The sequence below is a fragment of the Falco biarmicus genome, chromosome 13 (assembly GCF_023638135.1).
Source record: "Falco biarmicus isolate bFalBia1 chromosome 13, bFalBia1.pri, whole genome shotgun sequence".
Classification (NCBI taxonomy): domain Eukaryota; kingdom Metazoa; phylum Chordata; class Aves; order Falconiformes; family Falconidae; genus Falco; species Falco biarmicus.
In genome coordinates this window covers 17,551,719-17,570,586 of record NC_079300.1, presented here as the reverse complement: position 1 = coordinate 17,570,586, position 18,868 = coordinate 17,551,719, and the positions used below count along the sequence as shown (strand labels likewise).

General features: G+C 37.0%; 1 protein-coding gene across 6 annotated transcripts in view; it reads left to right on the top strand.

The window, feature by feature from the left end:
* Positions 1-18,868, top strand: part of PLS1 (plastin 1) — a 48,487-nt gene that overhangs the window by 16,661 nt on the left and 12,958 nt on the right. For 4 of the 6 annotated variants that reach the window (XM_056358442.1, XM_056358443.1, XM_056358444.1 and 1 more), the window contains exons 2-9: positions 7,247-7,352; positions 10,687-10,850; positions 12,108-12,237; positions 13,936-14,068; positions 14,984-15,065; positions 16,390-16,555; positions 16,651-16,793; positions 18,200-18,295. In XM_056358442.1, coding sequence (XP_056214417.1) covers positions 7,283-7,352; positions 10,687-10,850; positions 12,108-12,237; positions 13,936-14,068; positions 14,984-15,065; positions 16,390-16,555; positions 16,651-16,793; positions 18,200-18,295 — 984 coding nt within the window. In that variant the 5' untranslated portion in view covers positions 7,247-7,282. Of the gene's footprint in view, positions 1-4,445; positions 4,506-7,246; positions 7,353-10,686; positions 10,851-12,107; positions 12,238-13,935; positions 14,069-14,983; positions 15,066-16,389; positions 16,556-16,650; positions 16,794-18,199; positions 18,296-18,868 lie in introns of all 6 variants that reach the window. The other 2 variants (XM_056358440.1, XM_056358445.1) reach the window with 1 other exon arrangement.

Sequence of the window (18,868 nt, the reverse complement as noted above, 5' to 3'; positions counted from 1 at the left end):
CATTATCAGTTTATACGTTGAAGCATAACATTTCTTCATTGTTATCCTCTAACTTCTAGTAATTAAATAATTTTGATGGTCATAGATATATCCAGCCACATTTATAACCTGAGGCTGAGAAACATACTCTCTGCCTCTTTCAGATAGTAAAGCTTCAGGCTGACTGTATGATACTTAACAGAGTAGTTTGAAGTGAAAGTTCTTTAATAACTGTACCAGATACCATAATTACACCCTGACTTTTCTTCAAAAAATTGGCAATGTGCTTCAGCAGTTGCAGTATCTTTTTTTATATATACAGGTGTATGTATTTATAAAGCTAATTACTTTGACCTTTTGGTGCTCTCCTGTTTTAAAGGTTTACAAGCATCCTCTTTGCTGCATTAGGAATGTATCTATTTTTGAATCTCCTTTCTGTGTAAGACCCAGTGCTCATCATTCTACAGGTGTACTTGATGCTTCCTATGTTTAGAGGACTCACTGCACCTGGAATACTGTATTCAGTTTTGGTCCGTGCTCTACAAAAAAGATGAGGACAGGCTGGAGAGGGTCCAGAGAAGGGCCACAAATGTGATCACAGGTCTGGGAAGCCTGCTGTTTGAGGGGAGGCTGAGACAACTGGGTTTGTTCAGCCTTGACAAAAGGCGGCTCAGAGGTGACTTTATCACCATATTTTAGTATTTAAAGTGTGGCTACAAAGAAGGTGGAGACTCCCTTTTCACAAAGAGTCACATGGAAAAGACAAGGGCTAAGGGGTACAAGTTACTTGTGGGGAGATTCCAGTTGGACACCGGGAAAATTGTTCATGATGAGAACCATCAGCCATGGAATTAATTTTCCTAGGGAAGTGGTGGATTCCCCAGCATTAGACACTTTGAAGATTTGGCTGAACAGGGTGCTGGGCCATCTTGTGTGGGCTGTGCTTTTGCCAAGAAAGGTGGGATTAGGTGATCCTTGAGGTCCCTGCCAACCTGGTATTCTATGACTGTATTCTGCAATAAAGACTTATTTCTCTTTGGATAACATGAAATGTGTTTCTCTCCTATTAATGTCTCCTGCAGCTTTTTCACTGATATGGGAAAGAGAAGCCATCCTTCCATATCCTATACCAGTGTAAACAATAATAATACAAAAATTATAAAGTCACTGAACCCTATTGATGGTTCATTTTGTCATTAAAAACAGTATGATCAATAGGTACTCTCCAGTAAGGTAAAAAAAAAGTTTGTCCCCTGCTGTTTCATTACAGACCATCAGCAAAACACCTAAAATCATTTGTCCTTTCATATTGCTAAAGGATTGATTTAGTTGGCCCCTAATCATCTTTGTATTTGGGGGTCCAGATTAATCTGGGCGTAAGTAGTAAAATGATCTTTCAGTGTAAGCTGGGGGGGGGCGAGGAACAAACCAAAAAAACAGAACAAACAAAAAACTTGGGCAGCTTTATCTTCAAAAGAGATCAGAAACCTCTGTGCACTCTCTGTGTGTATTTATATAAAGCTAATGTTCTGTATATCAATGGCAGTTAATCCCATTGCTCAAATTTTTGTTATATGTAAGTCTTTTCACCAATGTTTAATTAGCATTTTCTCAGTTAAAATACAGCCGCATTTTCTCTTCTCTGCTTACTGAAGGGAACATCTGATGGATATCCTTATTTTAATGTTCCTCTTGCATGTCTTATACCTTATAATGCAATTTTTTTCTTGCTGAGATGGGATAAAATTGGTCTGGTGAGAGTTTAAAAGAGACTAGCAGTGCATGAAAACTACCCCCTTCCCACCACGTTGGCTTAAAGAAACCCAGATAAACTGGTACAGAAATGCTACATGTTAACTATGGGGTTTGTGGGGTGTTTTCGCGTTAAAATCTATAGCTGTTTTGAGTTAAAATCCAGTAAGAGAAGCATTACTTTTGTGTTTTGTAACTGTAGATACAGTTGTACATATTAGTAACTAGCTGGTTATTGACATAAAGCACAGATTTTATTTGCAAATTATGCTAGCTTTGTTAGTCATTAGAATCAACAGATTTAAGGATGATGCAGCAATAGAGTGGTATTTGCACCAGGGACAGAGGAGGTGTGTCACACAAAAAGAAAAGCAACAAAAGAAAATAAGCTCTTTAGTCAGCATTTGTAATATCCATTGTTACTGCAGAAGCAGCTGCTCATGGAAACAAGGCAAATAGAATTTGAAATGAAGAGCTGGAGAAGAAATTGCCAATTGCCTGTAGTGATGGGGCCTGATTGCTAATTAACTGCTCTGTTTTTTTCTGACAGCTTTGATAACAGGTCAAAAAAGTGGCAGGCACTGCAGTTTGGCCTACTTGATCTACTCACAGGGGTTGCTCAGACACAGATAGTCCTCCACAGGCAAAGGAATACCATGATGGTATCGACAAAACTTTGTATTTGTATTAATGTTGGATGTGGAACATTTCCAGGAGACTCCAGTGAATTGTCTTTAGATAAAAACAGCCTCCCAGGCATAGAAGGCAGGCTAGGGATAGATAAATATTGTCAGTTCATGTTAAGCATATTGGCAAGGACTGAAAAGAGGATCCAAGGGCGCTATCTCGGCATAAAACCAGTGTTTGTACCTACCCTGTCCTGGGGCAGCAGGAGGTGGTTTAATGTAAGCATAGACTACAGAAAATATAAGTGTCATATGAATACTACCAGGGTACAGAGCAATGTGTTCTCTGTAAATGAATGTATCTTTCAGCAGGTAGTCATAGTTCAAATAGATGTGTACCTTTGGAGGCTTAGTGTTAAGTCTTGTCAGAATTGCCTGTTGACTGAGTCATCTTGGGTGGTAAACCTGCATGTGCAAGGTATTTATTAGCTTAGGTAAAAGGTTCCTGTTTCTATATTGAAATTGTCTGAAATATCTAGCTCAGGCGTTGTCTCTGCTCAAACTGGATCTCTGTTGAATGCCAGAACCATGATTGCAGCACTTCTGCTGTTTAAATGACCAGCTAATTTACCCTGTAATTATATAATAGGGTATTTAAGACTGTTGCTTTAGAACAGAGGTATTAGCTTTATTTATCTGCTTCATTCAGGAACAGATGTTTCTACTGTGTTGCTGAAATAATCAACATCTTTGGAAGTCAAAGATTGCTGTTTTCCGAAATAGAATATGATGGAAAATGTAAATTATGAATCATGAAAAGGGAGGAGTGAAGCAGAAATTGTTTTTGATAAAATCTGACTCATGGTAATGGTAAATAGTTAAAAAATTAACAGTATGACAGAAGTGGGTGTTGTCTCTTGCACCTGCATGGCTAAATATTTCAGTCATGCTTTGATGTGCTGTCTCTGTATTTCGGAGTACTGTCTTCAGGGATTTTGCAGCTTCAGGCTCCTTTAAATTTCCTTAGTAACATGTGTTTAAATGTGGGTTTTTTCCCCAAAAATATTTTCCACATTTGTTAATCAATTTATTTTTAATTGCCACATCAGGTTTCAAATCAAGGTACTTGCACTTCCAGAAATGTCTGTGTGTAATTTTATCTGACTAAGTATTTTAAATGTTGGCTTTTTTCCTTTTGAGTATGAAGACTGGTACATGCTGCTAGTAAGCTTAGCAAAATGGATAAGTAGGATTTTAGTACTTAAATAAGATCGAGTGACATGAAGGAAAAAGACTTAACTTGCCACCCACACTCAAAGCCATATCCTGTGTGACCCACAGAACAGTCCCAGTGAAAAGACGGAAAATACTAACCCAAGTGAAGTAGACAAGATCTTGTTAAAATAACCCACTGTTGTTTAAGAACTCTTTTTATATAGTGTCATGGAAGAAAAGTAAACTACTGCCGTAAAAGAAGCAGAAATCGTATTTGCTGAGATGAGAATTGGTCACGTAGTACACAACTCGTTTTTTCTCTCTTACACAGCAGTATGAGTGTAGGCAAATAAATGCTTATTCTGCTGATAGAGCCCAAATCAAAGTTTTTAGTTTGATACTTTGAGACAGTAGTCGCATATTCTTGTGACAAAAATTTTCTTGTACTTTCTTGAATTGTTTGGCAATACGGTTGCTACCTCAGAAGGCTTCACCACCTCTCATGTTAGTTGTTTTCCTTAAAACCCCAACCTTTGGTTGAAGTTTTACATGAGAATCGTAATTTTCAAGTCATTTTTTGGAGCAAATATCTCCCTCTGATGGTTTTAGATAAGCACAAACTTAAAAACATAAACCCTAAAGAATTAATAAAAAACAAGAGAAAAATTAAAACTGAAAAAAACTGTTCGTTAAAACAAAGTCATGGTATTTTTATATTATTTTCAACAAATAGTTGTTTTGCTTATTTAAAAAAATATTTGGATAAAGGTTGGGAGCTACTCATTGCTAACTCATGAGCATCGCTCATGTCATGGTGCGTACAGGTTTAGCTACATTAGGATACCTCATTCATCATTTCTTTCTTTGCTCCAGACACCTTTCCAGCACTTCCTGCAGACTATTTTTTCATTACAAACAGATCAAGAATTCTTAGTGAGTACTTCATAGTATAGGATAGTTTATTTTCTCCCATACAGAGTTCTCTTACCAGCAGTAAAAACAGCAGCTAAAAGATTGTCACATTGCTTCTTGTATTGGAAAATCAAGGGCAAAACTTACTCTTTTATGGAAATGCTGTTGAGGGAATCAAAATCATCCTATTGAAAACTGCCTAACAATCTAAACATGTGCATAGTTACAGTTAAGAAAGCTCTCTAAAAAGCTTTTTCATTTACTAACTCTTACTTGTATGGAATAGGAATATAAATAAGTGTAACATTCTGGGTTCAACAAAAGGCAAAATAATATGAGGAGGAATGCCGTAATGCGTAGCTTTGAATTGGTAATTTGAGTAAAACTGTCAGTTGCGGTATCCTGATCAGGTTCTAATTTCTGGCTACCTGAATCTCCATCCAGCGACATGCTTTCCAACATGGTATACAAATATGTTGATTAACTATGTTTCTTAACGTTTTAATAATTGCAAATCTATTTTAACCCAAATGTATTTTTTTCTTTGTTTTGGAATTTTATGACAAGTTGTATCATGTCTTTTTTTCCTGAAAGATACTGTGCAAATATGAGGACGTAAGAGTGCTGACAGCTTTAGGCATTGGGTACGGTGGGAATCCCTGCTTTCTGTGTAACTGGAGGTAGCTATAGAAGGAAGAAAGGCTGACCCTCTGCTCTTCAGTCTCCAAGCAAGGAGGGGCAACCTGTGAATGCCATGCAAACCAACAGGTTGTGCTGTACTACTTCGGTCTCCTTTCATAGGTAGGCAGGGAGAGCCAGTTTGTGATGAACAAGCATTGTACACATTTGCAGAATATGTCAGGCTTTGACAGCACTAATGCAGACGTGTGATACCTTTCTTGGAGAAATAATCCCCAGCAGTGATGTCACAGTTTACAATTCTGAAATCAGGAGACACTTCAGTGGTTAATGTAGTAAGGGAATGTTATACCTGTCTGTGGCTGACCACGGGTAATTTATTTTGTATTAAAACAGTTTTCACAGAAAAGTAAGTATAACTTGCATCAGTGGTATTGCAGCACTCCTTCATAAACCTCTAGGAAATCTGTCTGACTTCTTGGCGTGATCCCCAAGCAAACTGCAGCTGATGTAGTGCCATGCTGCCTCTTCTCTCATGTGCTGGTGACCTGTGAGATTGCTTGCTTTGTGGTTTTTCCTCATTGTCAGATTATCAGGGATTGAAAGAAAACAAACACAACTAGAATGGGGAAAAAATAATTTCCTAAAAAAGTTCAGACTGATGTTTGATCTCCTTTATTCCAAATCGAAACATCATCCCGTTATTAGTGTCTTACAGCAGACCTTGGAGGGATCCTGTTGTTGCAGGCACTGTACAACCATCTAGTTATGAGGCACCAGGAAAGTTTGTAACTTGGTTAGTCAGGACGTACAAAGGTGGGAACAAAGGTACAGCCTTGCCCAAGGGCATCCAGCAGGTCCATGGAAAAAACAGTTGCTGAATTCAGGTTTCCCCATCCAGTGTCTCATCCAGTGGGCAACAGTTCAGTTCTGTTGATATGCATGATTTTTAGGGGAGAAGCAACTGAATATAGCAGATCTGAATGCAATTATTTATGAGTAAATTATCTGGCCATTGTAAGAATATTTTTCATGCTCTAAAGCAAAAACACTAAATCAGAAGGGAAAACATACCCAACTCTGGGACAACTTTGATGAAAATACTTATGTAAGGTAGATTTTTGGCTCCTAAACTAAAAGCAAAGACAAAACTTTTCCTTTATGGTAGGTGCAGTACCACCTGGAGCAGGTCTTGCTCTCTACAGCCAAGTGCTGCTTGGAGCTCTAGCACGGGCAGGCGGGTGCTGCCATACGTGTACTGTGTGTGCACCAGTGGGACGTGGGAAATGGCAAATGCAAATACAAGCTTGTGTACAAATACAATTGTGTGTGACTATTAACAACTTGCACTTACTAACAAGGGCCTGAATCATTCTGTTGTAGTAAAACTCTGATGAGAGGAAATCTGCAAGGATCTCTCCTGCAGGTTTATCAAACCCTTGCGAAGGTGTCTTCTGTTTTGTTTTGCTTTTTTTTATGGTGTTGGGTAAAGCAAGCGGATTCACATTGAGATTCCAATCTCTGTGCTCAGTAAAAGCCTTTATTCAGCTCTTTGACAGTGTCAGGAGAAAACAGGCTTGTCCAAAGAGTGGAGTAAAGGTCGGGAGGTGGTAACTTCTGCAACAGCTGTGGAAAGGCCAGTCAGCATTCACCCACTGTCTGTAAGCTGGTGCTTGGAAGTGTCCCACTGAGGTTTACTCCTGTGCAAGTGTTGGAGTGCTCACTGCTTTGCAGGGCTAGATCCTAGCACTGACCACTAATCAGCACTGATACCACATTGCACTTAAAAATTAATGCTTCTAAAAATTGTGGAAATGTAAGGCGGTGATTTTAATGTTGGAAAACCACTCAAGCAGCTGAGGTAGTTTGTTGGTCAGTGCATATTCTATGCAAATGAAAACCTCAAGTGTATGAAATCAGGTGCTGCTATTGTGAATTCTCAGTCACTGTTAGAGTGAAAAGAATTGCTAGGTGTTTGATGTACTTTTAGTTTGTGTGTGTTTGAGTGTGCCAGGCCTGGAAATGTCATTCAGGTCTGGTACCTTGCATTGAAAAGATCAGTAACTTGTATTAGTATGTGCTTGGAATGAAAGCCTTATATAGCTCCTGTTTGTTGTAACTAGGTATAAGCAACTGAGGACACTTCTTGCTATCCAAAGATGGAAAACAACATAACTACTATATCTCGTGAAGAGCTTGAAGAACTAAGAGAAGCATTCAGTAAAATAGGTATGTGTTAAATAAGAAAATAATAAGGACGCCATTAATGTTGCAAAACCATGTAGGATTTGTGGAATAGATATTTATGAATCACTTTTTGACAAAGCTGTGTTTTCCTTCTATGTTGCCAGTAATATCTAAGAAAATAAGAATGTTTATATAAAACCCCTTATTTTCACTGAAAGTATGTGTATTTATACATTTCTTTCAACATCAGCATTGATGTTGAATTTAGATTGATCAGGAAGATAAATTTTTTTGCTGGACAGTTGCATTATTTCTGCCACTGTAATTCAGTGTTTTGAACTCCTTAAATCTGAAAAAAAATGATTAAACTTCATTTGTTAAATATATTTTCATGTTACGATTACTGATACTTTGTTTTTGTTTTACTTGCATGCTTTGGTGAACCAGTAATTTCTCCTCTTGTTTATTGGATCAGATTTTACATTTTAAGTAAGCTAAACTTGGAGAATTTTTTTGGTCTTGCTTCTGTAACTAGCAGATGTTAATAATTAACTGTATAGTTTTGTGTGCTTGACGGGATGTTTGCAGAATAATCAGAGTGTGAACAGAAAGAGTGAGAAATTATATAGCAACTAACCCCTATTTCCAGATGGCAATACTGTTGTGGATGTTAAAGTTCACGTCTGCTTTCTTATTTGCTGCGGTTCTGAGGGGGTGATGTGTAACTGCAGCTCAGCAAATCAAATGAACATATTTGTAATCATAATGTGGGAACAGGGTCTATAGCCAAGAAGTTTTAAATATTGGGAGTCTCTAGCTTGGTAAAGAGACTACTGGGAAGCTGTATGTCAGAGATCTTTAAGACTGAGTAGTACAGAAAAGGTGAAGAGGGAAATGCTGTTTCTGTCAATACAAATATCATGTGATGCCCAGTAGAGAGTCGGAAAGCCTAAAATAAAATAACAAGTAACTTTTCTAAATGACAAATAATAAAACTATGAACCTGTTGACTTGGGATGCTTGTTGAGACCAAAATGAGTAGATATGCTAAAGGAATAAGAAACATCCATGGAAGGTGGTAGTTCATGAGTTGCTATTAAACAGTCATCCTGACATAGTCTGTAGCTTAAGAAGTCTATAGCCTGCAAGAGCTGGAAAGACAGACCGGAGAACTAGAGCACGGTGTACATGTATCAAGCTACTGGGAGGTGTTAGGATACTCACTGGTATTATCTGACAGCATTTCTGTTCATTTGGGTTTCATCATCTGCGTTTCTCCTTTTTCTCTCTTTCCTTCCTGCATGTTTTCGCATTTCTGCTCTAAGAATCCTCTACTGCTCCCACTCACTGAAAAGCATTTTCTTCCTTGTTGTATTATGCTTTCTCTAAAACATAAACATTAAGCATAATTAGCTTTTCTCTTTTTTCATTTTTACATTTCCCATATCTGTATGCAAAAATTGCTTGCAGCTATATTGGTAAACTGAGAGAAAAGGCGTGTATTTACTCTCTGCTTGTCATCATGGAACCTTACCCTCAGTGAAAGATGAACCTAGAGAAATAAAAGAGCTGGTAATCTGAGTGAGCTTCTGAGCATGTCCTCTGCTCCTGTTATGTGTGTTCTTACATGTCTGCAAGCCAGACAGTGGATAGATTAATACATACACAGACATAAAGTTTGTCTGTGTAGTGATTTGTGGATTGTTGGTAAGATCAAAACCACAAAAAAAACCCTATTTTTAACAGGCGTGTTTAACCTTTTGTCAGTGGTAAATGTAGCCTTCTTACGAAGCTGTACAGAAGCTACATAGTAGTATGGATTACAGGGAAATTAATTATGGCTAGAGATGAAAGCATGTTTCTCTGCTTGCTCTTCTGTGATGTGATGCATATTCATCCAGTCTGGTGTTACTGGCTGAGTTCTGATACTAGAGGCAATGTGAGGAGAGGTCTTTTGACTAGTAAACGAAACAAAATGGGAGCACCTTGACAAGTCAGTAAAGTGGCCACAGCATCTTGCTTCTGTTTCTGACTTGTGTTACTTCTGATGTTCTCTTAAATTACTTATCTTAGATGCATCATTTGTAGAACTGGAAAAATTCATATTTTTTCAAGAACTTTTAATATGATTATGAGACTGAAAATTGTTGTCAAACTGAAAGTACTAGTGTTAAATGGGCATTATATCCAGCACTAGTTATGCTGGATATGATTTCTTGTATTTGAGTTTCATCTATATTTTGTATGGGCTACAGCTTTTCTGCTTTTTAGAAGTAGTTCTCTCCATTGCATAGACATTGCACTCTAGGTACAGGTAAGGCTATTTTAATGGACATTTGCAAATTCTGCTTGTATAGATGTGTATACATACTTATGGAAGTATGCATAGATATAAAAAAAATCAGGAACAGTTAATGTGTTTGATTCATTTATGCATCACACTGGATAAAAACATACCATACGTTTGTAAAAGGATGCTTTATCGTGCTAAGACAATAACTCAAGACAGCTTTCTGGATACAGATTGGCCTAAGGTGGAAGTACAAAGGATATTTTTATGATTTCTTCTACGCTGCTGCATTATTAATCATGTGTAACACAAATTATATGATTTTTAAAATTTATTTTTATGTGAGGCAGCCATTCTTTCCACGATTGTGGATTTATACCATTCTGTTTTTGAAAAAAAGTGCTTTGGTACTTGGCTGTACATGGACATTCTTGACATGTGACCTTGGGAGCCAAGTGTAAGCAAAGGTGGCAGTACAAATTGCTCCCAACAGAGCTAGTTAATAGATTAAGGAAGGTCACCTTTAATAAACAGATATAGATCATCCCAGATTTATTCTTCACAGGGAAGCCTAACCACATCAAAAGTTTTGAAGAACAGAAAATGTGTTTCAGATATTAGGATTAGAAACAAAACGCAGATTCAGGCAGAGTTCTTGTGTGAGTAGGTTGTCTTGTGTAAGTGTGCTCTTATAATAACTTGCATCAGATTTGAGTTTACTGATTGCAAATGGTATAACATCAACATTAAGACTGTAATAATTGATCTCCTCTTCACTGGCGAAATTTGTTGGGAGTCTTAAAAAAAGCTTGAACTTTGCTATTTACAAATTTGTAATCTTGTTTATAGCTGTGCTGTGGGATTATAAGGTAGTTCATGAGAAAATATATAACAAGATGGCACAGATCCTAGGCAGTTGTGCCGGTGCCTCTAATCCACAAGTATTCCTTCATGCTTACTTACCTATGTCAGAAGAAGAAATACTTGTCTCCTAGAACTGTATTTCTTATGCTTCATTTATTCTTAACAGCTACTGTACTTAGTTTTTTACGTAGTATAAAAACATTTTGTGCCTTCATTTTACAGATATCGACAACAGTGGGTATGTCAGTGACTATGAGCTTCAAGACCTGTTTAAAGAAGCAAGTCTACCCTTGCCTGGTTACAAAGTCCGGGAGATAGTAGAAAAAATCATTGCAGTGACAGATAGCAACAAGGACGGGAGAATCAACTTTGAAGAATTTGTCTCTGTAAGACATTCTCTTTGGATGTTTCTCTACTGTCTGGTATCTGTTGATAGCTAGGATAGAAAAGTGAATTAAGTGGTACAACTAAGTATTGTTTTGGTACAAATAACTATTTTGAGAATGGGAAAGCTTTCTGTGACAATTTACAATATCCTATAGAATTATTTTCCAGTCTTGATTTTTCACTCTCCCACTTAAGTAAATCTCATTTGGGTAGCATGTGAGAGCAGAGTAGTTTCTATCAGTCTTACTTATTATTACCTCGAAGATGAGGGGATGGACTACATATTTTAGAAACTGTTGTGTCAGCCTTTGCCCTAACAAAGGAGTAGATAACTAGATACCAGCCTGTAAATTCTCTTAGTGATAAACTATTGCTTGCACTGCTATGCTTAATCTCTATACTAAAGGCTTTTTACTGGGAGTAAGGTACAGTTTTTCACTTCTAGTGAACAAATATGAAAGGTTTAGACTTTTTTTAATGTGGATCACTTGCTAGTGTGCTTTATTTAAGAGAAACAAAAACTTTTCAGGCTGTTGGTTTGTATGTGTGTTTGGGGATGATTAGTTTTAGCTTTGGATTTAGAGTACTGCTAATTGCAGTAGGCTGCTTGTTGAACTAGTTATTGATCTTTCTTTCCAAGAGTCTAATTTGAAATAGTTCATAGATGAGATGCAAATATTTATATCCAGGTCATAAAATGTATCTGTTGTTTGTATTTCATGGTCAGTTTTGAGACCTCTACAGTATTTGGGCAAATCTAGGACATACCGGTATATCCAATGTGTTTTACATTGCAGGCAGATGGAAAATGATACCGGCGTGCTTAAGGGCACGTATAACTGTCACATAGTGACCTTTTACTGTAGTGCATATGATGAAGTAGAAGAAATAGTCAATGGTTATTGAAAATGTATGTGTCTGTTGTCTTCAGTTTACCAAAATATCTGTAGAAAAATTGCAGATTGTTGAATGCTTACTTCTTTAGATAACATGACTTAATAAAGGTAGCACTAGAGGTATTCACCAAGAAATAATATATTACGTAACTAGTATGCAAGTTTGATGAAGGGATTTAAACTAGTTTTACCCATACAATTAATTTTTTTCCAGAAAATAAGTCAGTGTAAATACTAAAGAAAGGCAATCGGATTAACTACTGACTCTAGAGCAATTACATGAGTTAATGCTTAGCTATTTGAAGGTATGATCGATGAAAAAATGCTCTTTTTTTTTTTTTTTTTTTTTTTTTATTCCAGATAATTCAGGAATTGAAAAGCAAAGATGTGAGCAAATCTTTCCGAAAATCAATAAACAAAAAGCAGGGTATTACAGCAATTGGAGGAACATCAGCAATATCTAGTGAGGGGACACAGCACTCTTATTCAGGTAAGACATAATTAAACACGAGTAGATTTTGCGTGGAGAAAGACTTTAAATTAGCACTACAGATGAATTAAAAAACAATTGGAAAACGTTGCTGTTGAAAGCAAAGTAACACAGAGGAAGCATGTGGAGATGGACAAAGGTAAGTGTGGATGGTAATTTATTAATACATAGGCTGTGCAGTTGCTAATGTCATGCTGCACTCAGAGGTAAGTTAGACATCTTTGTGAGAGCGAAAAATGAAAACAAGCATTGACAGCATGTGGTGGGGCATGGAGGGAATAAGTGGCCCTTTTGGCGTACTTCTAGAAATGTTAGTGAAGTTTTTTGGCTTCATTACATGCTAACATACTCTTATCCCTATATTCGGATAAAAACAAGTCCCCGTTTTCATTTCCACAGTGTGACATGAAATGAAAAAACCCAAACATACAAAACAAACCCAACCAAACCATCCTTTCTGAAAGGAAGGAACTCCTCAGCTGTGCATGTGCCATTACAGAATTGTTCACTCCCATACGACTTTTGCATAGCCTATCTCATACTTCAGAAGTTGCTTTCGTATTGGATCTGTCTCTTTTTACCTCCCCTTGCTGCGTGTCATTTCAGTTGGTAATTGTACCTAATTACATTGCAGCTCCTAGTCAGGATATTAACCACCTTCCAGGATCATATTACAATAAGCGATAGTCAACTTCTGATTGACTTGAATCTGGCATTTGCTGTGGTTGCAGAAGTGTGTTAATATTTTATATGTGAGGAAGATTCACTTCAGTTAGCTAAAGGCGGCGATAACCTCTCTCTCCCGGTATAATCCTTACAGCACCAGCTGCACTCGGTAAATCTCCACGGCAGGGGATATATTCCATTTCAAGGGATGCCTGTAGGGGAACACCTTTAGAGCTAATTGTTTAAACTCCCTTTCATTTTTGATGGAGAGAAACTGAACCCAATAGAGGGCAATTCATCTGCCCTGGCCCTGTAAACTGTCTGGTTTATGATGAGATGAAGTGTGCACTAAAATTTCACATTTCTTCCCACTGACAATGAAAGATGTGTAATGAGTCAGTTGTAGGTACCCCTCTTGTATACTTCTTGAGGTAAGTGAGGTGAATAATACCTGTACTGTCTTGGAATTTGGATACTGATACTTGATTGACTGTCATCATAATAAGCATTCTTAGATGCTTAATAACAAATTCTGTACTAAATAAGAGAGAGAATTTCAAACTGTATTTAAAAGAGTATTAAATTTTAGGTTTCTCAAAGTGATCCAGATGATAGTCTCAAAAATACTGCCAGTCTCTGAAGTCCTAATAGAAGGCAAAATAAAACGCTACGTTTTAAACCAAGGGTGTGTAGATTGAGATGTTGCATATTTCAGATCAGATTTCCCTCTTTTCGTTGTAAATGCTGAGAAACTGAATTCCAAGTCAGCCATGGTGACACCTTCTCCATGTTACTATGATTTTTACGTTGTCCTTCAGAAAATCGCCAGATATTTAGAGGGTGCAGTAGGAGAAAGATCAACCTGTACTTGCTATTTTTGTGTTCTTTCCCACCGGTCTGGTTATTTCTGTAACTGACCCATGTGAAACTAAGGGGTTTTGCTGTGGATGAACCTTTTTGACCCAAGTTGGATGTTTTGTAGTACATGTTCATGGAAATAATAGATTGTTTTAATGCTGTTTTTCTTTTCAGAGGAAGAAAAAGTTGCTTTTGTTAATTGGATAAATAAAGCTCTACAAGATGACCCAGACTGTAAGCACCTCCTACCTATGAACCCATCAGATGCCAGTCTTTTTAAATCCCTTGCAGATGGCATCCTTCTTTGGTGAGTTTAGGGCTATGAGAAAGAAAAGAAGTTAATCTCAAAGGTTAAATGCTGATCACAGTGACGAGAACTGGGAAACTTTAACAGGCTTTAACATCAAGGTTCCACTCCTAAATATTTCAACCCATGTGTAAGATGGGGAAGACTTGTTTTCCCATAGAAATGTGGTTTTGAGCAATTTTTTGATGTGACTCTGTGCATGTATTAGGGAAGTGGGTTTCCACTTCAAACACATAATTATACTTGGCAGATATGTGCAGGCTGTTTATAAAGGAGATACTTACACAGTTCGTGTATCCATTAGATGAAAAAATCAGTAAACTGCTATTTCAGATATTTTAAAGTTACTAAATCATAGGATGGGAGGAACAGAAATCTAAATTAAATCTGTGGCAAAACAGAGAGCGTATAGTAGGTCTCTTAACTTCAGTCTGCTGTAACTTTCTAGTTGAGTAGACTAATAGTACTTATTAATCCACCATGGTAACAAAGGATTAGCGTAGTAGTATTGATGTGAATTAGTCTTCGAGATCCTTGTAGATTCAAGATACTATAGTAAATGCAGTGCAGAAATATACTGCTTATATTACAAAGATTTTCACTTGACATTATTTAAGTGACCTTAGTTTACACTTTTTTTAATCTTCTCAAGTACTTTTTTGACAGCGCAGACATGCTGTGTCACTTAAATATAAAACCCAGTTGCTCAGGTTTCTTAAATACGTATTTTTGGGGGGTTTCTGGATGAATGTGCACTTATTTGACAGGGAGAAGAGATTTAGTGGATGAGGTGGTCTTTATTATGTTTTTTTAATCTTTTCAGAAATACAGCTAGTTTAAAGTATTAGGAGTTTATAATCAAATATATTTTCTGAGTAATGGAAGTTTGAATAAACTCTGACTTTTATTCCTCAGCAAAATGATCAACTTCTCACAACCAGATACAATTGATGAAAGGGCTATTAATAAGAAGAAACTCACTCCTTTCACTATTTCTGTAAGTACTTCACAGATAGGAACTTGCCATAAATGATTAAGTGAAGTATTTTTCTATAGCTTTGTTTTAATGACAGTTCTCCTGGTGGAGAAAAAAAAAAAAAAGTCCAACGTATGAAAATATGTCAAAGCACGAAATTGTATTTTCTAATAAACTTTGCTGAATTCTTCTGTTTCTTAGATGATTTACATGATAACTTGTCTTTTTCATGATTTCCTTAGTTCCCTATTTGCTCTTCTTGTTCTGCTTTACTAAGTATCTGGAGGAAATAACTTTAGGCTTTGGAGTGGATGGTCAGGTTGTATTTTAGCAATGCAGAAAGTGTCTGCATGGCTGTATACTGTAAGGTAGGATTATACATATATAAAATAGTGGAGAGTAGCTTGGATGTAAGATGAGGAGTTCTATTTTTAAATGTGTATGAATTAATGAAAATATTAGAGAGAAGCAGTTTTGGTGTAAGAAAACAAGTCTGGAAGAGGAAAGTAGATCCCTAAGTTACTAGCCTGATGAGAAAAAACAAAAACCAAACCACCTGATTAAAAACCTTGGTTAAATGGCAGACTTCATTTCAGGCTGTGACATTAAAATGTGAAGAGTTAAAACATACTATGTTCTAAATCCTGCAAGTGTGTCATGTAAATTCTACTTATTTAAAGAAGATGTGTCAGCAAAGATGATACTACATGTGTTCATGTTGTCTCTGTAGATAGTTAAAATACAACGCAAGAAAATACTAATGCTTACACGAGCTGCCAGGTTTGGTTGGTTAGGTTTTTTTGATGATTCATCTGTGACAATCACTAGCTTTACTTACAGTGTCAGGATGCTGAATTGCCATTATTTTCTTATGCTGTCTGTTCAATTACAGTTTAACGGTTGCTTGAATAATTGTGTCAGCCTGTATAAGATCCAAGATGGGATGACAATGATGTCAGTAGCTTCCTGCACAGGCAGAACTCCATATGAGCATGTTTTTCCACAGGAACAAGCCCCTGATATTTTGAGGATTACTGCTTAATTTGTGTGTGTGATACTTATGAATTACAAAACATGTTTTCGTTAGAGTATTCCTCAATGATCTAAGCTGCAGAAGGTGGTCCACAATGTTTTGCTGGGTCCACGTTAAACAGTGTCAATAATGTTTTCCATTAAATTTTTGTAAGATATATGGCGGTCCACAAAAAAATCTCCAGAGTGCATTTTTCCACTAGGAACTAATGCATTATTTCTTATAACTTCTGAAACTTACAAAATTTAGTATGAACAACTTTACCAAGAATTAAAACCTCATAAATTTGTTAAACAATGGTATTCCAAACAGGAAAACCTAAACCTGGCTCTGAACTCTGCATCTGCCATTGGCTGTACGGTTGTCAATATTGGATCACAAGATTTGCAAGAAGGAAGACCACACTTGGTGTTAGGACTCTTGTGGCAGATCATTAAAGTTGGTCTTTTTGCTGATATTGAAATCTCCAGAAATGAAGGTAAGTAAAATGCCAGGTATATCAATATCAGCAATTTGGAATTAATGGAGACCACAATAGCAGTGATTTTGGCTTTCTTTCAAACTTTCTTTTAGCTCTTATCACCTTGCTAAATGAAGGGGAAGAACTAGATCAGTTAATGAAGCTTTCCCCAGAAGAGCTTTTGCTACGCTGGGTGAACTACCATCTGGCCAATGCACGGTGGCAGAAAATCAGTAACTTCAGCCAAGACATTAAGGTATGTAGTTACTTGCGCTGGTAATTGAACATAATGGTATTTAAACACAGGGTCCTTAGAAATAAATGAGTTTCATCAGAAGTATTTAGGAAAATAGTAGTCATCTGCTTTTTCTAGCTATAGGTTCATCCTGTGTTTTTCAACACACAGAGCATTATTTTAATATCTTATATCCTACTCAGTGCTCGTGCCATGTATTACGATGTCACAGAACAAAGGAAACGTTTCCAACAAGCTCATATTCATGGAAGTTCTGATGTTCTCAGACTTTTATTAGAGTTGTTTAGGACAATTTGGACTACCTTATTATTTACCTTTTTTCTGCCTGTCCTTCCCTGCTCCTGGGTCTGCAGCAACCTCTCTTTTCTTTCCTTTGTTGTTTTAAAGGAGGAGTGTGTGGCTTTACGTCCCCTCCCGGTGCATATTTGCTAATAGTGATTGCCCTTCATACCTAGCATTCTACAGAAGAGTAGGAAACCTCTTGAGGAAAGAACTGTTATTCAGGTGGCTGTCTGGAGTAGCTAGTGCTTCTTCATCCACGCAGAGAGCAGCCCCCCTCAATCACTGTGCTTTGCTGGTGTGCCTGTTTACTGACAAGGGGACTGAAACGCAAACTGGTCCCTCGGGGCGGGTGTCAGACATGCATAATTCTTCCCTCTTCTTCAGTTGTTCTGCATAAGGTATGCAGAGTACTGTAATAAGTCCAGTTGAAGAGAGAAAACCCCAACTTCTTAAAACTAAAAGCAAAGGAGGAAGATTCCCTAAGGTAGTAAGAAACCCATGTCATTAATGGCTAGTTGTATCTTTTCAAATGCCATCAAAAAGGCTATTATTGAAGCAAACCTTTAACTAGGGTTTTACATGAAAACTGCTACTGTGGTAAAAATACTACATGCTATTTAAGAGAAGTATTAATCTAAAACTAGCAGGGTTTTATTTTATTTTCCTGGTGTCTTAGCGGTGAAAAACCCAGTACCATACTGGAAACTGCATCAAATAAATATTTTTTTTGTCACTATGGATTGATCCTAAAAGTGCCACTTTGCTCTCCATTTTGAACTCCAATTGCCTCATTGATTAAGAAAGAGAATTTTTTATAAAACAGTCTGTTTGAAAATGATAGTGAAGAAATAAAATACCAACACTAAAAATAAAGTCCATATTGAGATTGGGTTTTGTGGGTAACTTAAATAAATTTGCCTTAAATATTTTAATTACACCCATCTAGTTCATATCCAGCAGAATAAATTTAACTAACATCATCCAGAATAATTAGCAGACATTCCTTTTCTCTGCAAGTAAAAAATATTTAGACTTTTGTGTTGGACTATAAGAGCAATAAATGGCTATGAAAGGCTACATACTTGCTTTTTCTTTAAAAAAAAATAATATACTGCTTGTTTTAGGATTCAAGAGCATACTACCATCTGTTAAATCAGATTGCACCCAAAGGAGATGGCCTTGATGAATCGCCCATTAAAGTTGACTTTTCAGGATTTCATGTAAGTATCCAGAAATGTAAAAATGGACTGGAATTTTCAGAGATCTCTATGTACAAGGCTGTCCCAGAATCCTCTTTTGTTTTGTAAAACATACAAAAGCTCAGTCAGGTTGCTCAATGTCACAAAAGCTTAGATGAATAAAAACACAAGTAAAGTTCCAGAGTGCTGCTGGAACTGAATTTGCGTCCTGCAGTGTAAAATTTGGAGCTGTGTTTTACTTGGAGTAGTCTCTAACTGGTTTCTATTTTCACTTTGGTCCTCTAAGATGAGCGTTGCAACATCCTGCTCAGGTCTGCCCTTCTGCGATTCAGACAAGGAAAAAAGTAGACTTCGCAAACCTTGTGATCCTTCCTCAAACCAAATAGCATTCCAAAATAACATGTAAGCCCTTCCAATAACCGGAAGGAAAGCTAAGTTTGGCATCCATCAACCTTTAAGCTGTAAAAGGATAGAGGGTCTAAAAGCAGCCTAGGTATATGTGAAAACCCTTTTTTTTTCTAAGCTCCTACATAATGCTTATTGGAAGGATTATTCTGAGAATGCATTTGATACTGAGCTGCCTGCCTGAGATAG